At 47.3% G+C, this 27,452-nt stretch overlaps 1 protein-coding gene across 8 annotated transcripts in view; it reads right to left on the bottom strand.

Moving 5' to 3' along the window:
- ODF2 (outer dense fiber of sperm tails 2) overlaps positions 1-27,452 on the bottom strand; it is a 44,856-nt gene that overhangs the window by 4,282 nt on the left and 13,122 nt on the right. For 6 of the 8 annotated variants that reach the window (XM_012458020.3, XM_012458019.3, XM_012458024.3 and 3 more), the window contains 13 exons: positions 26,038-26,198; positions 24,421-24,550; positions 23,726-23,857; positions 14,702-14,773; positions 13,162-13,233; positions 12,042-12,158; positions 11,209-11,394; positions 10,620-10,729; positions 8,418-8,553; positions 4,281-4,391; positions 4,013-4,117; positions 1,856-2,014; positions 447-547 (listed from right to left, as the gene is read on the bottom strand). In XM_012458020.3, the coding sequence (XP_012313443.1) occupies positions 447-547; positions 1,856-2,014; positions 4,013-4,117; positions 4,281-4,391; positions 8,418-8,553; positions 10,620-10,729; positions 11,209-11,394; positions 12,042-12,158; positions 13,162-13,233; positions 14,702-14,773; positions 23,726-23,857; positions 24,421-24,550; positions 26,038-26,198 (1,592 nt within the window). Of the gene's footprint in view, positions 1-446; positions 2,015-4,012; positions 4,118-4,280; positions 4,392-8,417; positions 8,554-10,619; positions 10,730-11,208; positions 11,395-12,041; positions 12,159-13,161; positions 13,234-14,701; positions 14,774-23,725; positions 23,858-24,420; positions 24,551-26,037; positions 26,199-27,452 lie in introns of those variants that run through there. The other 2 variants (XM_064377493.1, XM_012458025.3) reach the window with 2 other exon arrangements.

Genomic DNA, 27,452 nt, shown 5'->3' on the forward strand with positions numbered 1-27,452 from the left:
AAAAGCTGTACCCTTCACCTCTGTCTCCAACAATCCGTACATAACAGAGGAGGGTCAGATCAGAAAGGTCTTGGGAAGGGTGACTGGCAAAAAAGGGCAGAAAAGAGGGGGGAAGTGCCTCCACCACAGTATACTGGCTGCTCCATTCAAACTGGGCCCTGCTGGCATGCTTGGACCAGACATGCCTTTTTGGACAAGTGGTGCCTACAGGTGGGCTGATCCAGATGATGCTGTCATGGAATGTCTCCCCGGGCTGAGAGGTCCCCTTGCTTTCTCCCACAATGCTTACCACTGAAATGGAAGCAGCTTTTCCTCTGAGCTCTGCCTAGTACCTTCCAGGGCCTTGAGTCCCTCAAACACTTCCGCACACTAAGCAAAAAGCAGCTAAGTGGCTGAAAGTCTCAGGTCCAAGGAAGAGGACAGAGATGGGACCAAGTGCCTCTAACCTCTCCAGTTCATCCACCTTCAGACTCAGCTGTTTATTTTCCTTCTGGGAAGCCTGATGTTTCTCTCTCGCCATCTCCAGCTTGTCCCCCTGATGTTCAATCTAAAATGACAGGAACACAGACTGGTTTACAAAGGAATTTCCTGCTAGAGCCCTCCCCTTTCCCTATGACCTGTTGTCCACACCCAGGAAAGGGGCACAGTGCCCTCAGCAGGCCTCCAAGTCTCAACGCACAACCTAGAGGAGAGAGGACAGCAGGGACAGGTTAGGCCCAACTCCGAAGACAAAAGGCTCTCCCACATTGGTAAAAACCAGGTTTGATGCTGAAGTATGACAAAGATGCGTTCTTCATCAGGGGAGGTCAGCTGGGATACAGGACAGACATGAGAAGGCAGAAACAGATGGCAGGGCTAACTGGCCCATACAAACCAACCACAGAGCTTTACCTGTTATGTTGCTGGTACTATTGATCTCACCCTCCTCTTAACTGAGGAACAAGTGCAGGCAAGACAACAGGAAATGTCAATCCTTTTGAGTCAGCAAGTTTGAGAATTTACCCAGAGGACTCCTTTAAGCAGAAGCCTCAGCTATCAGGGCTCAAAGGCCTTAGGAACCAGACAGAGCTGGTTACTAAGTACTGCTTACTAAGTTCCCGCTTACTAAGTACTAGCTCTGTGGTAGGGAATTCTCCATTCTATACCCTGGACTGCTTTCCATAAAATGGAGAAAATAACACATGTACCTCAAAAAGTCCCTGATGGAATTAAATGAGAGAATGCAGGAGCACAGAAGAGGTGCTCAAAAAATGGTAGCTCCTTTTATAATTATCACAAGTACACAGGTCAAGAGTGGGGAAGGAGCCTTGTCTAAGGTCACACTGCAAATGAGTGGTATGTAATTTCTCGGACATTGTAGGCAGTAGGCATGGTTCCAGTAACCCAGAGACAGACTGTTTCTGGGAGAAAGGGACTACTTGCTTCTTTCAGTAAAAAATCTCAGGTAATGTATCTGTTAAGAGTCAGGAAATGCAGCTAAAGCAAGAGAAAGACAGAAAAGAAATTCTATGGCTCGGTGTCTGCTGGCACCTCCCAGATGTGGGTGTGAAGCTGAGGAGCAGCGGAGCATACAGGCAAAGGCAGGCAGAAGCAGTGGTCTTGGGTGGGGTAAACAGCATGAGGGCCCAGTGACTCTACGAAAGTGACGGCTCCTATAACTACAATCACTTTGTGCAAACACATGGCATTTGGCACACCAGACTTTTATTTCACAGCACTGATGATAGCTCACTCCTTTTAAAAAGCGGCAGCCAAGAAAAAGGAAGTAGTCCTCCCATGAGGGGCATGCAGCTCATCTTGGTATGCGGGCCCCTGCTCGGGCCAGTTCATGGGACCCTTTCTGCCAGTCCCTTACCCGGCTGCGCAGGTCTGATATGATGGCTGTGAGGTCGATGTTCTTCCGCTCATAGCCCTGCAGTTGGTCTTGGCACTCAGCCAGCTTCGCCTCCGTGATCTTCAGGATGTCAGGGAGCTGCTGCAGGTCAGCCAGCTGGGACTGGAACTGCCTTCGTGCCTGGAGTGGGAAGGAAACACCCACAGTTGGGAAAGGCCTAGCTGCTGGTGGAGCCAGGCAGAGTCCTTTAGAGTTAGGGGAGGGATACCCACAGTCCCCAGAGGAGGATCCTGAAAAATCCACAGTAGAAGTGTGGTCTACACTCCCTCCTGGCCACTGGGCAAGTGGCTTGCCATTCATTTAATTATCCAGTAACAATGGTAACCACACAGTACACACCAAGACCCAGGCATTGTTCCAGGGGCTCTCTGCACACCTGCTCATTTAATTCAGACGACAACCTGTAAAACAGGTGATGCTGTCCCAATAGAAGGATACTAAGGATCAAGGGAGCTAACTCATTTGCCCAAGGTCATTCAGCTAAAAACTGGTAAACTCAAGATTAAAGTCTAGTCTAACTCCAGGCTGGGTGCGGTGGCTCATGTCTGTAATCTCAGCACTCTGGAAAGCCAAGGCGGGTGGATCATTTGAGGTCAGGAGTTAGACACCACCTTGACCAACATGGTGAAACCCCGTCTCTACTAAAAATACAAAAATTAGCTGGGAGTGGTAGTGCACGCCTGTAGTCCCAGCTACTTGGGATGCTGAGGCAGGAGAATTGCTTGAACCCAGGAGGTGGAGGTTGGAGTGAGCTGAGATCATGCCACTGCACTCCAGCTTGGGTAACAGAGCAAGACTCCGTCTCAAAAACAATAAATAAGAAAGGTCTATTCTAACTCCAAAGCCCCTAGGAAAGTAGTCACAATGCTACAGATCAGAAAGAAAGGTGAGAAATAACTGGTCTTAGTCCATCCTTGTACTTAACACGGAGACTGGGGACCAGAGCGGGGCTTGACTTGCTCAAGGTTATGAAACAACTTAATAGCTGAGCCTGGACTCAACCCATCTCCAAGGTAACCATTAAGATAATCCCCCTGCTCTAATCAGCCAAACCATCTGTAGAAGAATAAGGCTCTTTGGTAAGAGGATGGGAAACATATTTTCTGGTTGGTATAAAATAAAGACATCATATAGAATGAAATAAACATGCCAAAGACCTGGCATACTTGCCTTCGAGCAGGAGGTTTTTCTTTTTTCTTTTTTTGAGACTAAGTCTCACTGTTGCCAGGCTGGAGTGCAGTGGCACCATCTCGGCTCACTGCAACCTCTGCCTCCCAGGTTCAAACGATTCTCCTGCCTCAGCCTCCCGAGTAGCTGGGACTATAGGCACACACCACCACACCAGGCTAATTTTTGTATTTTTAGTAGAGATAGGGTTTCACCATGTTGGCCAGGATGGTCTTGATCTCTTGACCTCATGATCCGCCCGCTTCAGCCTTCCAAAGTGCTGGGATTACAGGCGTGAGCCACTGTGCCCAGCCTTTTTTTTTTTCTGGAGACAGAGTCTTGCTCTGTCGCCAGGTTGGAGTGCAGTAGCACGATCTTGGCTCACTGCAACCTCTGTCTCCTGGGTTCAAGTGATTCTCCTGAATCAGCCTCCCAAGTAGCTGGGACTACAGGCACATGCCACCACGCCCAGCTACTTTTGTATTTTTAGTAAAGACGGGGTTTCACCATGTTGACCAGGATGGTCTCCAACTCTTGATCTCATGATCTACCTGTCTTGGCCTTCCAAAGTGCTGGGACTACAGGCATAAGCCACTGTGCCCTGCCGCAAGAGGGTTTTTGTTGTTGTTGTTGTTGTTTTAAGGAAATTGAAAGGAGATAGAGGAAAACCAAGAGAAAAAAAAAGCAGTAGCATGGGAGAGAGAAGAGAAGAGGCAAGAAACAGACAAAGGAGAGAGAGGCACAGGGTGGAGTAGATGAGCCCATCCATGAGAAAATTAGCTCATCCTTTTAAAACCATCAGATCTTAAAAAGAATAAAATAAAGAAAATTAGCTCATCTTTGTTGCCCTAATTAGGTAGGGTCAAAGGCAAACAAGGGGAACAGACTTAACAGTCATTGAGTTAGATATGGAATTGGGTAGGGGAAGAAAGCAAGGAAGGGGAGGAGTACCGCCTCAATCTCTTTGTTCATCTCATCTTTAAGGATCTTGTTCTCTTTGTCACAGCGTTCTAGCTGGGCAGCTACTTCATCAGCCTCCAATCTGGTCTTCATCACCTAGGGACCAACAACAGATGGTTCATCTTAGGCAGAGCCACATTTTGGAGAAATCCATCTTCCATACTCAACCCTTCCTGGGAGTGGCCTGGTAGGGAGCCCCTAGCCTGATAGGGGCAGGGTGAGCACTGCTCAGAAGGGTCAGGGCCCCAGTGAGGCCTACCTGACTCTTATAGTTGTCAATCATCCCCTCGTAGTTCTTCACTGAGGCCTTCAGCTGCTGGACCTCAAGGTGTGACTGGTTGAGCTTGTCCTCCATTGGGGCAAAGCTGGCCTGGAAGGGATGGCTCATGAGTAACCCACAGGAAGGTTCTGGATCAGGTGGCACTCCTACTCTCAACTCTCTCCAAGGAACCAGCAAAGGAAAGGCCCTTTACCTACACAGCACTTTCCCTGAGTAGCACGAAGGAGCAGTTAAGACTCCTAATGTTACCACCTCAAGTGAATAGAGATGCAAATAAATGACTTCTATTTTTTCTTATTCCAAAAGCAATATATAATCGTTAAAGAAAATGTAGATAAAACCAAGACACACTAATCCTAATGCTTAATGACTTGGGATATAGCTATAGATCTATAGCTACACAACTTTTTCATTTCTATCAACAAGAATGAGACTATACTATACTTACTGCTACGTAACATACTTTTTCTCCACCATAGGATCTGCCAGGTTATATGTAACATACTTTTGATTTTTATTTATTTATTTATTTATTTTTGAGACAGAATCTCACTGTGTTGCCCAGGCTAAAGTGCAATGACATGATATCAGCTCAATACAACCTCTGCCTCCCGGATTCAAGCTATTCTCCTGCCTCAGCCTCCTGAGTAGCTGGGATTACAGGCGTACACCACTACACCCAGCTAATTTTTTCTATTTTTGGTAAAGACGGGGTTTTACCATGTTGGCCAGGCTGATCTCAAACTCCTGATCTCAAATAAGACACCTGCCCCACACCTGGCCATAACATACTTTTTAAATTAACAATATGTTGTGGGCCAGGCGTGGTGGCTCATGCCTGTAATCCCAGCACTTTGGGAGGCCGAGGCAGGTGGATCACAAGGTCAGGAATTCAAGGCCAGCCTGGCCAATACGGTGAAACCCCATCTCTACTAAAAATACAAAAATTAGCTGGATGTGGTGGCACACACCTGTAGCCCCACTACTTGGGAAGCTGAGGCAGAAGAATGGCTTGAAACTGGGAGGCGGAGGCTGCAGTGAGATGAGATTGGGCCACTGCACTCCAGCCTGGGCGACAGAGTGAGACTCCATCTCAAAAACAAACAAACAAACAAAACAATGTGTTGTGAACTTCTCAAGTCAATAAATATCCTCTCAACTTATAATAGAGGTGGGAATTTTAAAAAATAAATGTCTTCCTATAAACCAAATACTCATCTTAGATGGGACAATATAAATCATGGTTTATCAAATGAATAAAAAATAAGTAGTAGTCACTTAAAAGAGAGATAAAGCTTAGAAAACTGACCTAAATAGATGTCCGTAAATATGGTTAAATCAGAAAAGCAAGTGACAGAATAATGGATGGATGAATAGATGTGTATGTGCTTGATATGTTAGTACTGGGAGAAAAATCTAGAAAAATGTATGTTCATGGCTAGCAGAGATCTTCACTTCTATATCACATTTCTGTAATGTTTTGAACTTTTACTATGAGCATATTTAACTTTTATAATTATACTAGGAAAGGCTGGGCACAGTGGTTCACACCAGTAATCCCAGCACTTTGGGAGCCCAAGGCAGATGTATCACCTGAAGTCAGGAATTTGAGACCAGCTGGGCTAACATGGGAAAACCCCATCTCTACTAAAAACACAAAAAGTTAGCTGGGTGTGTGGCAGATGCCTGTAATACCAGCTACCTGGGAGGCTGAGGCAGGAGGATCACTTGATCCTGGGAGGTGGAGGTTGCAGTGAGCCAAGATTGCGCCACTGCACTTCAGCCTGGGCAACAGAGTGAGACTCTGTCTAAAAAAAAAAAAATTATACTAGGAAAATATACTTATACAAACATCATTTTGAATGGCCACACTGTAATATACTATACAGATGTACCACACTATAACTAATCCCCTAAATAAATAATTGTTGGCTTAAAATTTTTTTGTAGAGATGGCATCTTGCTGGCCTCAAGTAGTCCTCCTGCGTTGGTCTCCCAAAGCACTGGGATTACAGGTGTAAGCCACCATGCCTGACCTCCTCAATAATTGTTAACACTTAGATGTTACTTTTAATTTATCCGACAATTGCAGTAAACAAATGAGATACTAGTACACTCCCACCAGAGTAGCTAACATAGACACACAATACCAAGCATTGCCAAGGAGACAAGGAGCAACTGTTATCCTTTTACTTACCACTGACAGGTGTATAGATTTGTTCAACTACTTTACTATTCAGTAACATCTACCAGTAACTGCTATTCAGTAGCATCTACTAGTAACTACTTTACTATTCAGTGACAGCTACCAAATATAGACTTATGCACACCCTGTGATGACCTGGCAATTCTACTTCAAGGTATATAAACAATAAAGATGCACCAAATGTGTACACCTAAAGACATACAAAGATGTTCACAGCAACACTATGGAAACCCAATGTCCACTGACAGTAGAATGGAGGAACATACTGTGGTGTATTCATATAACACATACCCTAGAGCGCTGAGGATGAAAAAAAAACTGTTACAAACAATGGGGCTGACTCAACAAACTTGTAGAGTAGAAGCCAGGCCCAAGGGTATTCAAACTACTCAGATCTCTAAAGTTAAAAGCAGGCAAATTAATCTGTGGTGACAGAAGACAGGCTAACAGTTACCTTTACATGGGTATTAGTAACAACAAAGATCACTAGGGTGCAGGCAAAGTTCGATCAGAATGATAGATGGACAAGGTATATTCACTTTATAAAAATTCTAGTATCTGTGTACTTTTCCGTATATTATTTTCCCTTAAAAGCAATCTTAACAACAAAAAAACAAAATCAGTGAAAAAAATGAAGCTAGCTATTACTGCCCAGATCAACAAAAAAGCAAGATCAAACTTGTCTCTGAAATGTCAACCTCTGTTCAGGTGCCTCTCGCACCTGGCAGGCTGGAAGAGGGTATGGTGAGGTTATGAGCTAGGGCTCCAGAGTCAGACTCGGATTCAAATCTCAACTCCGATACTTCCTAGGGCAAAATCTTGGCAAGAAACTTGACTTCTCTCTCAGCCTGTTTCCTTATTCTAATTTCTTTTTTTTTTTTTTTTTTGAGATGAAGTCTCACTCTGTTGCCCAGGCTGAAGTGCAGTGGTGTGATCTCGGCTCACTACAACCTCCGACTCTGGGCTCAAGTAATTCTGCCTCAACCTCCTGAGTAGCTGGGATTACAAACGCACGACACCATGCCCAGTTATGTTTTTGTATTTTTAGTAGAGACAGGGTTTCACTGTCTTGGCCAGGCTGGTCTTGAACTCCTGACCTCAGGTAATCCGCCACCTGAGCCTCTCAAAGTGCTGGGATTACAGGCGTGAGCCACCACATCCGGTCCCTCATTCTCTTTTCAAATGGAGATAATAATCACACTACTGGGAGGCTGGATAGTTTAAGCAAGAATTAATGCCTGTGAAGGGGTCCAGCAGGCCCCCAGGAAAGCCAGTGAGGTGGCACTGAAGGAAGCCAATGTTAACCTCAAAGTGAGTCTAAATCATGTGTACAGGCTGAGTGCGTCATGTTAAGCATTTCACATGCATTACCACGTGCTCACAAGGACCTTATTTCCTCTTCCTAAGGAAGAGGCATGGAGTGTTTCACTCAGGTTCTACAGCCAGGAAGAGGCAGAGTAAGGACTTGAATCCAAGCTTTTCTTTTTTTTGACACAGAATCTCTGTTGTCCAGGCTGGAGTGCAATGGCGCTATCTCGTCTCACTGCAGTCTCTACTGAGTGATTCTCCCAACTCAGCCTCCTGAGTAGCTAGGACTACAGGCGTGTTCCACCACCCGGCTGCTTTTTGTATATTTTATAGAGACAGGATTTTGCCATGTTGCCCAGGCTGGTCTCGTACTCCTAGGCTCGAGTGATCCACCTGCCTTGGCCTCCCAAAGTGCTGGGATTACAGGCCTGAGCCACTGTGCTGTCCACTGACAGTAGAATGGAGGAATATACTGTGGTGCAGTATCTAGGCTTTTCTATCTCCCTCTTAGTCAAGATGCCCCCAGGCCCACTTAAGACAGGACCCGGTCATCAGCTCGCTGGGACCACCCAGCTGCCTGGTCCCGAGCTCTCACTGCGAACCTTCAGCCTCTCATTCTCCAGCTTGAATGCAGAATACTCGGCAGTCTGACGGTGTAGTCTTTCCACCAGGCTATCCCGGTCTTCCCGCATCTTCTCCTCCAAGGTTTGTTGTTGGTTTACAAGATCTGTTACCCGGCTGGAAGGTCACAAAGTGAAAGCACACAGAGAGAATCAATTACACAGGTTCTAAAGAGCCTGGGTCTTTGTGTGGTGTGGGACCAAGTGTTCTCACCACTAGACATACTGCCTGCCTGCTCCCCAGTCTCCACACTGAGAAGCAACTGTGCTGCCCTGCCTTGGCATTGCTGCTGTCCCAAGCCTGTCCCACCTCGGAATGACGTCCTTTAAGATGTGTCTCCCATACCACTACCTCTAACAAACCATCTACAATTCAACAGTAAGCAATGACTTATTAGGAGAAGTGTGGGCTGGGTATGATGGCTCACGCCTATAATCCCAGTGCTTCAAGAGGCCAAGGCGGGAGGATTGCTTGAGCCTAGGAGTTGAAGGCTGCAGTGAGCTATGCTTGTGCCATTGCACTACAGCCTTGGTAAAAGAGCGAGACATTGTCTCCATTAAAAAAAAAAGAGAGAGAGAGAGGGATGTGGACCCATCTTGATCCTCTCATAAGGCCAAGATAGTCTTTGAAGGCAAGGACCAGGGATGTGATCCCTTCCCAACTCCCTATGACACCTCCTTGAATCTCTCTGCTTATCAGATCTTGGTGTTAGGAAAGACCCTTCTGGAACTCCTTTCTGGACTCCCAGGCTGGTGGTCAGGGTTTATCACCCAGGCATTCCTCCCCAGCAGGGCTCTGAGCACTCTGGGCTTTTGTCCCCCCAGCAGGGGCTGGTGCCATGATTGGCTCATTCACATATGAACACCCACCTAGCACAGGCAGGAATGGCAATGAGTATGGTCTGGGAAAAGGTACAAGTAGGGAGAAAGAAACCAACTTAGGAGCCAGCTGCCCATCCCACCAATCCCTTCCGCTCCCTCCTGCTCTCTCAGTCACTCAGCAAGGCTATCAGTCAAAGAGTAGAGACTGTGGCTTCAAGAGGCGCCCTGGGGCTCACAGGTGCTTACTCTTCTATCTTGACCACAGACCCATCATAAAATCTTTGCACAATATGTGCTCTCAGTATTGACCAATTACAGTCCACCACTGAACACTAACTAGGCCCAAGCAAACACATCAGTTTGCTGGCAACTCCAGTTTACCTGGCAAACTCCTACTCATCCTTAAAAACCCAGTTCAGACTTCAAGACATCTTGTCCTTGACCCCTCACCTATAATGTATGCTTCTGTCTTAATTATCTATGTTCTTCCACTAGACAGAAAACTCCCTAAGGACAGCACCTGGCATAGAGCCTGGCTCATAGCAGGTTCTCAGAACATGTCTGCTAAGTTGAGTTGAATATAGTAAAAGAGAGTTTCCTGACCTGGGAGATTAAATGAGCTCCCCCATGACCTATCCTTAGTCCGGGGAGTTGATGCCTCTTGTAGCCCTACCACCTCTACAGAGTAGAAGGCAGGAAATGCATGTGTCTTCTTACTGCTGTAACCCTGATGGCCAGCACACAGCAGCTTGGTACCTGGTAGATGCTCAACACATGTTTTTCCAATTAATGAAGGAACAAATGAGAATAATGGAATGGTCACTGCTCACAGTTCACCAGTGGCCAGAAAGGTGTCAGCTCAGTCACTTGCAACTTGGGGCCCCTTTTGCCCCTTACTCACATGCCATACCACTGACCTACTGACTGGCAGGCACTGGCAAACAGCTGCTGTCCCTGGGCAGACAACAGAGAGAAGACACTTGGGTCACCATCTGCCCCATTCCCTAAGGACGAGAATGAGGACACCAAGGTGCCCCATTTCTCATACTGTGTAGATTGGGGACAGGCTCAGGCCCAGGTGCTATGAGCCTGGGCAGTGACTGCCTCTGTGACCAGAGAGGCCCAGCCCCTACCCAGTTCCTGATAGTAGGGTAGGACCCCAGGACTAGGGCCAGAGCCTGCACCCCAGCTCCAACCAGAAAGCCCAGCTCAAGGCTGCCCACATCACACCCCAGTACGGCCCCCAGCCCAGAGAGTACACACAAGCAGCCACATGGCCTTCCCTGAGCCACCAGGCTCCTCCCACCTGCACACACAAGTCCCTCAACAGCCCCACATTCCCTCCCCTTCTCTAAGACATACTCATTCAGGACAATAATTTCCAGCTCGAGGTCTCCTTTGTCTTTTACGACTTGGTTGTAGCGGCTCCTCCAGGACTCCAGAGTGGATAAAGCTTCAGCAACATAAAGATCCTAGGAACATAGGACAACAGGGCCTGTCAGCCCAGTGTCAGTGCTGAGGCTGCCGGGAGCTGGGAGTGGTTTCATCCTAGGTTGTCTCTCACCCTGGTAACCTAAACCTCACTCTGCAATTCACCTATCTATAGGGCGCTGGGAGTGACAGTGGGAGCCCAGCTAGTAGTGCTCCCAGATTTCTGGCAATCAAATGCATCCTGTTTGCAAATCCTTTCTTAATCATCATTCTCACCCACAAAGCTGACGTGGCTGAACTCTCCTACAAAGCCTCCAATCATCTTCAGCCACCCACCCATCCAACTTTTACCCATTTGATCCCCTTAACTCCCTTTCCCTCCTCCCCAGCCATCCATCCTTTCCACCACTACCATCTCTCATCCACCCACCCTTCCACTACCCATCTGGCCGACCACCCCTATACCATCACCCAGCCCTCCTCAGGGCAGTTGAGGAGCTGGGCACCCCGGGCCTGTGACCTTGTCGGCGAGTTGTGCGTGCAGCTGCTCGGCGTACTCCTCGCTCTTCTCGGCTCGCTCCTTCTGGGCTCGGATGGCCTTCTTCAAGCTCTCTTTGTCTCGGTCTCCCTTCTGCTTCAACTCCCTCAGCTGCTCCATGATGGCCTCCACTTCTGCCTTGTGCTGATTCCCACTGCGCTCCAGATTCTGGAAAGGGGAAGGGGTGAGACAGAGAGGGAAAAGAGAGACAAGAAGGCCATGGGAAGGCAAAGCAGAGGAGAAGGAGAAAGGGAGGAAAAGGCAAGAGCAAAGAGGGAACGAGGAAGAGAAAAAACAGGTGTTCAGCTGTGTAAGAGGCTCCCCTAACTCAGACCAGAGACACAGTCCCTCCCAGCTCTCCACGACACCTCCCTGGATCTGTCAGCCCACGAGGTCCTGATATTAGGTCAGAACTGCTCTGGAATCCTTCCCTGAACTCCCAATCTTGTGGTCAGAGAAAGTTCCTTGGTCACTCAGCAGACCTATAACTTCAGAGGACCCCTGGGCTACAAAGAGATCATCCCTTTCCCTTGGGTAGTTAGGAGAACTGAGGGCCTAAGGGATTAAGTGATAGGCCTGGGGGCATGACACACAACTCCAACACTGCTGGGAAGGATGCCCAATACCTTCTGGGTCTCTGTCCATTGCTCTTGCCACTGTCCTAGAGTGTCTCTGAGGCCTGAGTATTTTGTCATCAGCTGCCTCAGAAACCTTTGGAGGCATACATCCTGAGTGTGATACCTGGGCCAGGCCACTATCATCAAATTGAAAGGCCCCCTGCCTCCTCTTTCCCCACTTGTGGGGCCACTAGGTACCTTGATTTGCATGCACAGGCGACTGTTCTCAGCCTCTTTGGACCGAAGCTGTGCCTGCAAATGCCCACGCATGGACTCCATGGATTTAGAAAGCTCAGAGGCTGTCTTTGCTTGAGCCTGTGGAGAGACAGAGAAAGTGACGAAGGCACATTTTTTTTTTTTTGAGACGGAGTCTCACTCTGTCTCCCAGACTGGAGTACAGTGGCACAATCTCAGCTCACTGCTACCTCCATCTCCTGGGCTCCAGCGATTCTCCTGCCTCAGCCTCCTGAGTAGCTAGGGTTATAGGCGTGTGCCATCACACCCAGCTAGATTTTTGTGTTTTTAGTAGAGACAGGGTTTGACCATGTTAGGCAAGCTGGTCTTGATCTCCTGACCTCAAGTGATCTCCCCACCTTGGCCTCCCAAAGTGCTGCGATTATAGGCGTGAGCCACCACCACGCCTGGCTGACAATTTTTTTTTTAAAGAGATGGGGTTTCACCTGTTGGTCAGGCTGGTCTTGAACTCTTGACCTCAGGTGATCCACCCACCTCAGCCTCCGAAAGTGCTGGGATTACAGGTGTGAGCCACGAGCCCAGCCATTTTTTTTTTTTGAGATAGGGTATCACTCTATTGCCGAGGCTGGAGTGCAGTGGCGTGACAACTCGCTACAGCCTCAGTCTCCTAGGCTCAAGCAATTCTCCCATCTCAGCATCCAGAGTAGCTAGAACTACAGGTGCATGCCACCACACCAGGCTGATTTTTTTTTTTTTTTTTTTTTTTTTTTATAAGACGGGGTTTCACCATATTGGTCAGGCTGGTCTTGAACTCCCGACCTCAGGTGATCCCCCCACCTTGGCCTCTAAAGTGCTTGGATTACAAGCATGAGCCACCACGCCTGGCCTCCACACCAGGCTGATTTTTTAATTTTTATTTTGTAGAGATGGGGTCTCCCTGTGTTGCCAAGGCTGGTCTCAAACTCTTGGCCTCAATTAATTCTCCTGCCTTGGCCTCCCAAAGTGCTAGAACTACAGGCATGAACCACTGCAACTGGCCCAGAGGCAGGATTTGAACCCAGCTCTCTGCATATCCGTTATGCTCTAATGGATCATAACAATGCACAGCTGCTGGGGACAATACCTTCTCACATTCTATTTCCTGAAGGAGCTCTTCCACCTCCTTGTCCTTGTCTTGCAGCAGCAACAGCAGACGCTGGGAGAGAACACAGACTGTCAGGTGCCCCCTGGGAAGGGCAAAGAGGCCCGGCCCAGGGAGGAGAGAGACTTGTGAATACCTGGGCACTGGGGCCCAAGGTCCTAAATACATTGAATGTCAGAGATCCTGGTAGGAAGCACCTAACATATGCATTAAAAAAAATTTTTTAAACAATGAACATATATTTATTTTGCAATTTAGGAACAGTAATGTTAATTGTAGAAAACACTGAAAACACACCAAAAACAATCCTCCAAAGAAACCCCATAATCCCCCATGCAGAGATAACCACTGCTAATGCATATTAAAAGTCATATGCTCAGCACCATAGGAAGGTTAAAAAAAAGTCATGTCTAGTTTGTTCCATAACCTAAAATCTCACGTTTACCACAGTGTGATTAAATCTTCTGTATCTTTTGAAAGAGCGGCTTGATGTTTCAAATTACTGATGTATCATAATTTTTTTTTTTTTTTTTTTGGAGACAGAGTCTTGCTCTGTCGCCAGGCTGGAGTGCAGTGGTGCAATCTCGGCTCACTGCAACCTCCAACTCCCGATTCAAGTGATTCTTCTGCCTCAGCCTCCTAAGTAGCTGGAATTATAGGCACATACCACCACGCCCAGCTAATTTTGGTATTTTTAGTAGAGACGAGGTTTCACCATGTTGGCCAGGATGGTCTCGATCTCCTGACCTTGTGATCCTCCTGCCTCAGCCTCCTAAAGTGCTGGGATTACAGGCACGAGCCACTGTCCTGGTCTGATGTATTGTAATTTAACAAGGGCTCCTGAGCTGGGAATAAGTTTAGGCATTATCGCCGAGCTTGCTGCCTATCTACTCCTTCCTCAACTAAGCGTCAGAGGCCACAGGCCACACCTTAGGAAAATGGGCCTCCATCTCCCTCCCCTCTCTTGGAGACTTACGAAAGCATGAATACAGCAGAGGCTCCAAAAAAGTCTTGGAAGAAGCTGTTGAACTTTATGTTTGGGCCAGCCTATGGTTTCCCAAATTTAATTGGCTATGGAACCTCCCCTTTGGTTTCTTGCACCCATTAACATCTTGAGGAACTTAGGGATCCCTGAATACACTTTGGAACATGGTGTTTTAGGAGAGAGTCCTAGAATTAGGATTACTGAGTCCAAAGGTATGTACTTTTTGATGGCTTTGAGTCCACAATACAAATAAGGAAATCCAGTTTTAACAGACACAGATGATTTACAAATCCAACATTATTATTACCCTCCCTCATGTTGGTGTCCAGCTTTGTGGCTCAAAGTCGAAAGTAACTAACTAGACAAGCCTATGAGAACAGGCAGGACAGGGAGATATCAGGCCATTTTACAGATAATGAAACTAAGACCCAGAGAAATGCTCCAGCCCTCCTGCCTTGATCCAAGCACCTCTACACTTTGTAGCGGATCTGTCCTGCCACTCGTACCCACTAGAGTAGATGGGGGAGCCTTAGTTACCGCTTTCTCAGAGTCGGCCTCCGCCAGCCGTTTCAGTAGTGCTCCTTGTTGCTCCATTAGTCTTTCAGAATCCTTCAAAGAAAGGAAAGGAAAAGGTCAAGTCATTAAGCAATAAACCCAGCTATCTACATTTTATTGATTCTTTACCTTTTCAAAAAAATTGTATTTTTTTCTTTAAGAGTCTTGCTCTGTTGCTCAGGCTGGAGTGCAGTGGTGAGATCATGGCTCACTGCAGCCTGGACCTTATGGCCTCAAGCCATCTTCCCATCTCAGCCTCCCAACTAGCTGGAACCACAAGCATGTACCACCATGCCCAACTTTTTAAATATGATTATTATTTGTAGAGTTGGGGGGTCTCCCTGTTTGCCCAGGCTGGTCTTCCTGGGTTCAAACCATCTGCCCGCCTTGGCCTCCCAAAGTGCTGGGATTACAGGTGTGAGTCACCACACCTGGCCCAAAAAACTGTATTTCTAATTTGAAAAGTAATAGGTGAATATATTCTCACTATGAAATAGTGAATGCTAATAAAGCTACAATTCCTCCTGTACCTACCTCCAAACCCCACCCGACTGCTATTAGTTTGAGGGGTATCCTTCCCACTCTTTTTCTCTGCATTTACAGAGAAATACTGTATTTCTCTGTATGGAAAATACTATACAGAATTCAATACTGTATTGAAATAATGTTTCTCTGTACTGAAACAGTATTTTGTTGCATCAAGAGAAATACTGTTTTTCTCTGGGGGAAGGAAAATAATATCATATTGTATTTATGTGTTACTTGATTTTTAAAAACAGCTTTATTGAGATAAATTTGAACACCATTTAAAATGTACAGCATGGTGACTGTAATTAATGATGTATAATATACTTGAAATCTGCTAGGAGATCTTAAGTGTTCTCACCACACACAACAAAAAGGTAATCATGTGACATGATGGATATGTTAATTAGCTTGATTGAGGTGGTCACTTTACAATGTATATGGGTATCACATCATCACGATGAACATCTTAAAATATATACTACTCGGGGCCGGGCGTGGTGGCTCACGCCTGTAATCCCAGCACTTTGGGAGGCCAAGGCGGGTGGATCACGAGGTCAAGAGATCGAGACCATCCTGGTCAACATGGTGAAACCCTGTTTCTACTAAAAATACAAAAAAATTAGCTGGGCACGGTGGCGCGTGCCTGTAATCCCAGCTACTCTGGAGGCTGAGGCAGGAGAATTGCCTGAACCCAGGAGGCAGAGGTTGCGGTGAGCCAAGATAGCGCCATTGCACTCCAGCCTGGGTAACAAGAGCGAAACTCCGTCTCCAAAAAAAAAAAAAAAAAAATACTACTTATATTTGTCAAACATACCCCAATAAAGCTAGAAGAAAAAATAAAGTGTACAATTAAATGGCTTTGGTATATTGTTATTAATTTTAAAAAACTGTGGTAAAATTGGAAGGAGAGAGGGAAAAATAAATTAATTTTTAAAAATTGTGGTAAAATATATAAAACTTGTCATTTTAACCTTTTTATTTATTTATATTTCCTTTTATTATTATTTTTTTGAGACAGAGCCTCGCTCTTTTTGCCCAGGCTGGAGTGCAGTGGCGCTATCTCAGCTCACTGCAACCTCTGCCTCCCAGGTTCAAGTGATTCTCCTGCCTCAGCCTCCCGAGTAGCTGGGATTACAGGCATGCACCACCACGCCCGGCCAATTTTTGTATTTTTAGTATAGACGGGGTTTCTCCATGTTGGTCAGGTTGATCTTGCAACCTCAGGTGATCTGCCTGCCTCAGCCTCCCACAGTGCTGGGATTATAGGCACGAGCTACTGTGCCCAGCTTATTTATTTATTTACTTTTTAGAGACACAGTCTAGCTCTGTCACCCAAGCTGAAGTGCATGTTGTGATCACGTATCATAGCTTACTACATCCTTGAAATCTTGGACTCAAGTGATCCTCCCACCTTAGCCTCCTCAAAAGCTGGGACCACATGCGCCAACATGCCTGGCTAACCATTTTTAAGCATAAAACTCAGTGGTATTTAGTACATTCATAATATTCATAGCCATCACCACTATCTAGATCTGCAACATTTTCATCACCTGAAAAAAAAACCCTGTACCATTGAGCAGCCATTCCCATTCCCTCCCACTTCTGCCCCTAGCAATCACTGATCTGCCTTCTGTCTCTAATATGCCACGGCATAGTTAACCTCTCCCTGTCTCTAACATGCCATTGTCATTTTTAACCTCTCCTCACCACCTCCGGACAATGAGGCTCTTCCCTTGTTTTGCTACTACAAACACTGCAGCAATAGACATTGCTGGGCATATACAAAGTACCTGTCTAGAATTGATACCAAGAAGAGGAATGGCCAGGTCAGAAGATCTGAGATTTGTGGCTAAAATACCCTGCAAAATGCCTGCACCAATTCACCGGGCTACAAGCAGGATGTGGGAGGACTCATTTCCCTGCATTCACCAGCACCAAGCAGCAGCCAACCTCTGCCTCTGTTGGCAGTCTCTGCCAACAGCACTCCTGCTGGTTTCATTTGCATTTTTCTAATTACCAGTGAGGATTAGCATCCTCTCATATGAGCCATTTGGGTTTCCTCTTGGCCCATTTTCTCACTGGGCTGTATCTTTTTGACTGTCCCTATTCTTCCTTGGTACCTGAACAAAGTTTCCCTTGAAGGAGAGACACTTTGTTTACCCTCACCCACTCAGACCCACAGATCCCCTTCATAAGCCAAGAGAAAAGGGCTCTTTGGTTCCCAAAGTTTCCTGGGGACCTAGGAACTGACATAAGACAGTATTATGGTTTCTCTGGCAACAAGAAGCAAAGAACATGGGACAAAAGGCTTGGCCATGGATGCAGAGCCTGAAGCTGTTCTCACTGCTCTCCAGGCCTCCCCTGGGGCACTGAAACCGCTGCCCAACTCTTCTGCCATCCTCTGTGCATGAACTCACCAAAGCCCCCTACTCTAAGAGCCATGCACTATCACCACCCCCATCTCACAGAGGAGGAGAGCTAAGGCAAGTGAAGTCACACAGCTGGATGTGGCAGCACTGGGTCCTGAAGCCGACTCAGACTCCAGAGCCAGAGCAGTTCCCCACGACACTGAGCACTGAGTGCTCCCGAGTAAGCACCAAGATGGTAGGGCAGCCCTGAGAATATATGGGCACCAAGGAGCTGAGCCTAGACTGAACAGGAAATACAACTTTTGGGTGGGATTTCAAATTAGCTGACCCTTCATCTCCAATTGAAGATGGGACTCCAGGATGATAGAAGCTAAGAAACCAAAAAAGGAAAAAATTGGTTAGATAGAGCAAGAGGCTTTTTTCTTTTTGTGAGATGGAGTCTCGCTTTGTCACCCAGGCTGGAGTGCGGTGGCATGATCTCAGCTCACTGCAACCTCTGCCTCCCGGATTCCAGCGATTCTCCCACCTCAGCCTCCCGAGTAGCTGGGACTACAGGCGTGCACCACCCATGCCAGCTAATTTTTTGTATTTTAGTACAGATGAGGGGTTTCACAATGTAGCTAGCCCAGGCTGGTCTTAAACTCCTGAGCTCAGGCAATCCACCCACCTCGGCCTCCCAAAGTGCTAGAATTACAGGAATGAGCCACTGCACCCAGCTTTTTTAATTTTTTGAGACAGTGTCTGGCTTTGTCATCCAGGCTAAAGTGCAACACTTTCAAAAGTCTAGTTGAGCAGATCACTTGAGGTCAGGAGCTCGAGACCAGCCTGGCTAACATAGAAAAACCCTTAACATAGAAAAACCTTAACATAGAAAAATCTCTACTAAAAATACAAAACAATTAGCCAGGCATGGTGATGCATGCCTGTAATCCCAGCTACTTGGGAAGTTGAGGCAGGAGAATCGTTTCAACCCAGGAGGCAGAGGTTGCAGTGAGTTGAGATTGTGCCACTTCAGCCAGGGTGACAGAGCAAGATTCTGTATCGAAATAAACAGATAAATAAATAAAGGTTCCCTCTGAGGGAAGGGAGACAAGGTTATTGCAAAATGATACACAAAAGGGATTCAACTATGTAGACACTTATTTTAAAAGCTGGGCAGTGAGTATACCACTTTATATTACTTATTTTACACATATAAAAAATTTTTTTGAGACAGTCTGTCACTCAGCTTGAGTGAGTGCCACAATCACAGCTCACTGTAGCCTTGACCTCCTGGGCTCAAGTGATCCTCCCACCTCAACCTCCCAAGTAGTTAGGACAATAGGTATGTGCCACCACATTTGGCTAAATTTAAAATATTTTGTACAGAGTTGGGCGCGGTGGCTCACGCCTGTAATCCCAGCACTTTGGGAGGCCGAGGCGGGTGGATCACGAGGTCAAGAGATGGAGACTATCCTGGTCAACATGGTGAAACCCCGTCTCTACTAAAAATACAAAAAAAATTAGCTGGGCGTAGTGGCGCATGCCTGTAATCCCAGCTACTCAGGAGGCTGAGGCAGGAGAATTGCCTGAACCCAGGAGGCGGAGGTTGCGGTGAGCCGAGATCGCGCCATTGCACTTCAGCCTGGGTAACAAGAGCCAAACTCCGTCTCAAAAAAAAAAAAAAAAGTTTTGTACAGATGAAGTCTCACTGTATTGCCCAGGCTGGTGTCAAACTCCGGGCCTCAAGCAATTCTCCCACCTCCCAGAGTGCTGGGATTATAGGCATAAGCCACCACACTTGGCCTTATTTTATATATTAATTTTTTTTTTTGAGACAGTCTCGCTCTGTCACCCAGGCAGGAGTACAGTGGTGTGATCTAGGCTCACTGTAACCTCCACTTGTACCTAGGTTCAAGCGATTCTCCTGTCTCAGCCTCTTGAATAGCTGGGATTACAGGCGCCCACCACATTTTTTTGTTGTTGTTGTTTCTGAGACAGAGTATCACTCTGTCATCCAGGTTGAAGTGCAGTGGCATGATCTCAGCTCACTGCAACCTCCGCCTCCCGGGTTCAAGAGATGCTCCTGCCTCAGCCTCCTGAGTAGCTAGGATTACAGGCATGTGCCACTATGCCTGACTACTTTTTTAATTTTTAGTACAGATGGGGTTTTACCATGTTGGTCAGGCTGATCTCAAACTCCTGACCTTGTGATCCGCCCACCTTGGCCTCCCAAAGTACTGGGATTACAGGCATGAGCCACCGCACCCAGCCACATTTTTTGTATTTTTAGCAGAGACAGGGTTTCACCATGTTGGTCAGGCTGGTCTTGAACTCCTGACCTTGTGATCTTCCCGCCTTCACCACCCAAAGTGCTAGGATTACAGGCATGAGCCACTGCACCCAGCCAATTGTATTAATTTTTAAAGATAAAAACAAGGTTGACAATGTTTTTTAAAAAAAAAAAGCAAAACTAAAAAAAAAGTCATCATTTCATTAGCACTGGCATTTTGAGACTTTTTGCTTAGAACAAAACAGGAAGACGACTGTTTATACCGTCAGTCTTTTTTGAAATATTTGCTAATATATTATTATTCACAATAGCCAAGATAGGGCATCAACCTAAGTGTCCATCAACAGATGAATGAAGAAAATACAGTAGAGATACACAACGGAATACTACTGAGCCTTGAAAAAGGAAATCCTCTCACAACACGCACAAAATTAGAGGACATTATACACAGTGAAACGAGCCAGGCACATAAAGACCACATGACCTCACTTATATGTGGAACATAAAGAAGTTGAACTTGGCTGAGTACAGTGACACATGGCTATAATCCCAGCACTTTGGGCGAATCATGAGGTCAAGAGATCAAGACCATCCTGGCCAACATGGTGAAACCCTGTCTCTATTAAAAATACAAAAATTGGCTGGGCATGGTGGCACGTGCCTATAGTCCCAGATACTTGGGAGGCTGAGGAAGGAGAATCATTCAAACCCAGGAGGCAGAGGCTGCAGTAAGCCAAGATCACACCACTGCACTCCAGCCTGGTGACAGAGCAAGACTCTGTCTCAAAAAAAAAAGGCCAGGCATGGTAGCTCATGCCTGTAATCCCAGCACTTTGGGAAGCCAAAGCAGATGGATCACAAGGTCAGAAGTTCAAGACCAGCCTGACCAACATGGTGAAACCCATCTCTACCAAAAATGCAATAATTAGCTGGGCATAGTGGTGTGTGCCTGTTGTCCCAGCCACTTGGGAGGCTGAGGGAGGAGAATTGCTCAAACCTGGGAGGCAGAGGCTGCAGTGAGCCGAGATCGTGCCACTGTACTCCATCCTGGTGACACAGCAAGACTCTGTCTCAAAAAAAAAAAAAAGTCGTCAAACTCACAGAAGCAGAAAATGCTGGTTTTCAGAGTGGAATTTTTGGGGGACATTGGGGAAACACTGGTCAAAAGACATAAGATTTCAGTTAGACAAGGAGAAATTGTTCAACATGGTAACTATAGTTACTATCTGTATACTTGAAAATTGCTAAGAGAAAACCTTAAGTGTTTTCACCACAAGTATCTTAGCATGTGAGGCAATGCGCAGGCTGATTAGCTTGACTTAGCCATTCCACATTGTGTACATCTGTCAAAACATGTTGCACATCATTAATTTTTATTTGACTATCAAAAAAAAAAATACAGTCATCCCTTAATATTCATGGAGGATTGGTTCCAAGACCTTCTGTGGATACCAAAATCCAAAGATATAAAATGGCACCTCCTCCCATATACTTTATTTTATTTTTTATTTTTATTTATTTATTTTTTTGAGACGGAGTTCCGCTCGTTACCCAGGCTGGAGTGCAATGGCGCGATCTCGGCTCACCGCAACCTCTGCCTCCTGGGTTCAGGCAATTCTCCTGCCTCAGCCTCCCGAGTAGCTGGGATTACAGGCACGCGCCACCATACCCAGCTAATTTTTTGTATTAGTAGAGACGGGGTTTCACCATGTTGACCAGGATGGTCTCGATCTCTTGACCTCGTGATCCACCCGCCTCGGCCTCCCAAAGTGCTGGGATTACAGGCGTGAGCCACCGCGCCCGGCCTCCCACATACTTTAAAGCATCTCTAGATTACTTTTAGAATACCTCGTACAAGGTAAATGCTATGTATAGTTGTTATGTGATTTAGGGAATAATATCAAGAAAACCGGTAAATATGTAACTTATTTTTTAAATATCTTCAATCCAAGGTTGGCTGAATCTATGAATGCAGAACCCACAGATACAGAGGGTTGACCGAATTTACTAACATATAATGTTTCAGATAACTTTTTTTTTTTGAGATAGAGTCTCGTTCTGTCGCCCAGGTCAGGCTGGAGTACAGTGGCACAATCTCAGCTCACTGCAACCTCCGCCTCCCAGGTTTAAGCGATTCTCTTGCCTCAGCCTCCCAAGTAGCTGAGATTACAGGCACCCACCACCATATCCGGCTAATTTTTTTTTTCAAGACAGAGTATTGGTCTGTCACCCAGGCTGAAGTGCAGTGATGCAATCTTGGCTCACTGCAACCTCCACCTCCCAAGTTTAAGCAATTCTTCCTCAGCCTCCCGAGTAGCTGCATCAGCCTCCTGAGTAGCTGGGATTATAGGCGCATGCCACCACAACTGGCTAATTTTTGTATTTTTTCAGTAGAGATGGGGTTTTACCATATTGGCTAGGCTGGTCTCGAACTCCTGATCTCATGATCTACCCACCTCAGCCTCCCAAAGTGCTGGGATTACAAACCTTATTTTTGTATTTTTAGTAGACACGGAGTTTGGCCAGGCTGTTCTTGAACTCCTGACCTCAACTGATCCACCATAACCAGCCTCAGAGAATATATTTTAAGAAAACATCAGCCTGGTCAACATGGTGAAACCCTGTCTCTACTAAAAATACAAAATTAGCCATATGTGGTGGAATGTGCCTATAGTCCCCACTACTCAGGAGGTTGAGGCAGAAGAATCACTTGATCCAGGAAGGCGTAGGTTGCAGTGAGCCAAGATCATGCAGCTGCACTACAGCCTGGGTAACAGAGCGAGACTCCATCACAAAAAAAAAAAAAAAGAAAAGAAAACAAAGCTGGGTGCAGTGGCTCACACCGGTAATCCCAGCACTTTGGGAGGCCGAGGCAGGTGGATCACAATATCAGGAGTTTGAGAACAGTCTAGTCAATATGGTGAAACCCTGTCTCTACTAAAAATACAAAAATTAGCTGGGCATGGTGGTGGGCACCTGTAATCCCAGCTACTTGGGAGGCTGAGGCAGGAGAATCACTTGAACCTGGGAGGCGGAGGTTGCAGTGAGCCAAGATGGTGCCACTGCACTCCAGCCTGAGCGCCAGAGTGAGACTCCATCTCAAAAAAAGAAACAAAAACAAAGTGAGACCACAAGATCTGTGTCTGCTAGCCATTAATCATTCTCTTACAGAACAAAAAGCTATGGTCTGAAACTCTCTTTTCCTTGCCCTGGGCTGAACCCCTCCTTGACTCCCCAGTGACTTTTTCTTTTTTTTTTTAATTTTATTTTCTCTTGAGGAATACAGTTGAACCCACTGACTTTTTCAAGGTTCTTCCTGTGCTGACCGGCTCAGATTCAACACCCTCTAAGATGGTACTCATCTACCAGGTGCTGAGCACTTCATGTGAACAATTTCATTAACTCTCTCTACCTTTTTTTTTGAGACAGAGTCTTGCTTTGTCACCAGGCGCCAGGCTGGAGTGCAGTGGCGTGATCTCGGCTCATTGCAACCTCTGCCTCCCAGGTTCAAGCAATTCTCCTGCCTCAGCCTCCCGAGTAGCTGGGACTACAGGCGCGCGCCACCACACCCAGTTAATTTTTTCTATTTTTTTTAGTAGAGATGGCCATGTTGGCCATGATGGTCTCAATCTCTTGACCTCGTGATACGTCTGCCTCGGCCTCCCAAAGTGCTGGGATTTCAGGCGTGAGCCGCTGCGCCTGGCTTGAATGCACTAAATCTCTCTAAGGCCCTCTCAGGTCAGGCACCAATCTTATTTTCTTTTTACAGACAAGGAGAAAGGCTCAGAGAGGACGGGCATTCGAGGCTGGAGGGAAAGAGCTGGGCCCTGAGCTTACCTCCTGGCAGTGCTGTTCCCTCAGGAGGTCTCGGAGGGTGCGGTTGGTCTCTTCAAATGTGCTCAGCTTCTGCAGGAGAAGTTCTTTCTGCCTCGTCAGGGTATTGATGTCTGTGCAGGTCATTTGTTTCTCCTGGAAGACAAGCAGGCGGTCTTACAGATGTAGGGGAAGAGGGAAGAAGCAGGCCCCATGGGCACTCAAGAGGACTGGTGTCAGAAGGTCCAGACAAGGAGAGCCAGGCTGTGTATAGCGCCAAGGTGATCAAGGGCAGGATTCCTGGAGGCGGTGGACCTAGAGGGACAAGTAGGAGCTAAGCCTGCTGTGAGCAAAGGTGGAGAAAGGGGTGGGAGAGTGTGGGCAAATACAGTCAGGGTAGACTTCCTGAAGGAAGCAAAGGAGGATGACAAGACCTAGTGGCTAATACTTGCAGGAATCAACCACATGCCTTGACTCACTGTGATCCCAGGTGACCCATGATGAGGTCTCCTCACAGGTGGTGACCAGAGGTCATCCTTAAGGGTCAAGGATTGGGAAGTGAGAGTGGTAGGTGGGGGCCTAGGAGTTAAGCATGCCCTCCCCCAGCCTGAAGATGTCATAAAGACTGCCTGATGACTGCATAGAGACCCCACCACAGCCTGCAGCTGCCCCCTCCCTGGGCCAGTTCCATGACTGGGGTCCTCCCACCTGCCACCTACCGTTTTCAGCTTCCCGATGGTATCCTTCAAGGCCATGACCTGCTTGGCAGCTGCAGCCCCATCCATTTCAGCCTCTACCAGCTTGGACATGAGGCACTCCTTCTCCTGTTGTAGGTGTTTCTTCTGAAGTCTGGGGCCAGAAAGACAGGGCTCTGTGAGCCCTTCCAGCCCCCGCACGTCCAGAGCTCCAAGGTTGCCTCACAATGCCCTGGGAGGCCACCTCTGGTTAGGAAAAAGTGGGGGAAGGGGCAGGGACAGCCCTTCTGGCCTGGGTGGCCTTCTGAAAGGACCAAGGCCAGAAGTTAACATTTGCCTGGGCACCAGACCACGGCCTCCACACCAAGAGACATTAGCTACCTGTGGCCCTGTTTCTCTCAAACACCCACCATTGTCATCTCTGCACAACCCCCAACACCACGCCCTCCTACTCACCATCTTCAGATACACTTTTGAGCCCTTCTATCTCTTCTCTACGCTGGATTCAAGGTTTTTAAAACCTTTCTATGGCTCTAGGCCAGGTATGGTGGCTACTGCCTGTAATCCCAGTACTTTGGGAGGCTGAGGCGGGTAGACCACTTTAGATCAGGCATTTGAGAGCAACCTGGCCAACAGGTGAAACCCCATCTCCACTAAAAACACAAAAGTTAGCCAGGCATGGTGGTGAGCACCTGTAATTCCAGCTACTTGGGAGGCTAAGGCAGGAGGATCACTTTAGCCAAGGATGCAGAGATTGCAGTGAGCCAAGATCACGCCACTGCACTCCAGCATGGATGACAGTGTGAGACTCCATCTCAAAATAATTTGTTTTTTCATATGGAGTCTCGCACTGTCGCCTGGGCTAGAGTGCAGTGGCACAATCTCGGCTCACTGCAACCTCCGCTTCCAGGGTTCAAGCAATTCTCCTGCCTCAGCCTCCCAAGTAGTTAGGATTACAGGCGCCCACCACCATAACCAGCTCATTTTTTGTATTTTTAGTAGAGACAGGGTTTCAACATGTTGGCCAGGCTGGTCTCAAACTCCTGACCTTGTAATTCACCCACCTTGGCCTCCCAAAATGCTGGGATTACAGGCATGAGCCACCTCGCCTGGCCAAATAAATTAATTAAATAAAAGAAATCCTTTCCATGGCTTCCAAAATGCCCTCAGCGCAAATGCCTCAGAGTAGCTGCTGAGAACTGGCCCCCTGCCAACCTGTGTGGCCCCTTGTCCTCTGCTCACCCACTCTGGCCTGCTTTCCATTTCTCCGCTACAAACACTTTCCCATCTTGGGGCCTTCCCACAAGATATTCCCACAAGATGTTCCCACTGAGTAGCGTGCTTTCTTCCCCGGCATCCACCTGATGAACACTTAACCATCCTGCAGGATGCCTCTTAAATGTCACTTGTTCCAGAAAGAGTTCCCTATTACCTACCCCCATGGGGTCCTCCCTTCCCCTCACAGTACGAATCATAAGCACAATCAGTAATAACTGTAATTAACTGTGTGACTACTGAACAGGCTCCAGGACACAGGCACAGTGCCTGTGCCCACCTCCTCCACTGCTTTCCATTACTGCCCAGGGTTCAGTGCAACCTGGCAGTGAGGAATAAGTCAGCAGGGGCAGGGCGGGCACTTACATGGTGAAGTCCTTCTCCTCCTTCATGCGCTCGATGTTGTGCCTCAGCACCGTGTTCTCGTGCTCAGTCTCAGCCAGTTCGTGGGCCACCTCCTCCAGCTCTTCCTTCCGCTCCTCCAGGAACCTTTTGGCCATCTGGCGCTCACCCTTCTGCATCTTGACCTGCACAAGGGGACGCAGGCAGGAGCCACTGAAGGGAGGTCCCTCCTCTACGCTTTATTGCTAGGCCCAATGCTTTGGACCAAACTAAGGGCCCCAGCTGGGCATGGTGGCTCACGCCTGTAATCCCAGGATTTGGGAGGCCAAGGCGGGTGGATCGCTTAAGGTCAGGAGTTCGAGACCAGCCTGGCCAACATGGTGAAACTGTCTCTACTAAAAATACAAAAATTAGCCATATATGGTGGCACATGCCTGTGACCTCAGCTACTCGGGAGGCTAAGGCAGGAAAATCACTTGAATTCAGGAGGCGGAGTACAGTTGTAGTGAGCCAAGATTGTGCCACTGCACTCCAGCTCAGGCAACAGTTCAAGACTCTATCTCAAGAAATAAAAGTTTGTTTGAGACAGAGTCTTGCTCTGTCATCCAGACTGGACTGCAGTGGCGTGATCTTGGCTTGCTGTAATCTCCATCTCTGTGGCTAAAGCAACCCTCCTGCCTCAGCCTCCCAAGTAGCTGGAATTACAGGTGTGAGCCACCGCACCAGGCCCTGGATTTATTATTTATTTATTTATTTATTTATTTATTTTGAGACAGAGTTTTGCTCTGTCCCCCAGGCTGGCGTGCAGTCTCGTGATCTCGGCTTACTGAAACCTTGTCTCCTGGGTTCAAGCGATTCTCCTGGCTCAGCCTCCTGAGTACCTGGGACTCAGGTACAGGCGCCCGCCACCACACCCGACTATTTTTTGTATTTTTCGTAGAAATGGGATTTCACCGTATTGGCCAGGCTGGTCCTGAACTCCTGACCTTGTGATCTGCCTGCTTTGGCCTCCCAAAGTGCTGGGATTACAGATGTGAGCCACCACACCTAGTCCAAAGCCTGGATTTTAATGACAAATCTGCCAACTTCCTAGTTGGGGACTTTGGACTTCTAGCTTCTTTTTCCAGTTCCATTACCACATCCCACCCCAAGAGACAGCACAGAAACTGAGGACAAACTTCCTTGGCCTCTTTGGGGCTTTGTGTTAAACTTTGTATAAAGTGGAAAGCATAGGCCCTAGTTTCCCAGGTATTTCATCTTTATAATGAGGACATTAACACCACCAGCTTCACATGCTATTGTAAAGTCAAATCAGACTACCCACGTAGAGCACCAAGACGGCAGCATACTCAATAGAGAGCATCCCTTGGTGGGATGGGATCTCATGCTGCCCCAGCTCCCTCCTCAGGTGGGCACCTGAAGCCCTGGGCAACCCTGAA

Source organism: Aotus nancymaae, unplaced genomic scaffold, assembly GCF_030222135.1.
Source record: "Aotus nancymaae isolate 86718 unplaced genomic scaffold, 86718_ANA_hifiasm-v0.15.2.pri h1tg000003l, whole genome shotgun sequence".
Taxonomy (NCBI): Eukaryota; Metazoa; Chordata; class Mammalia; order Primates; family Aotidae; genus Aotus; species Aotus nancymaae.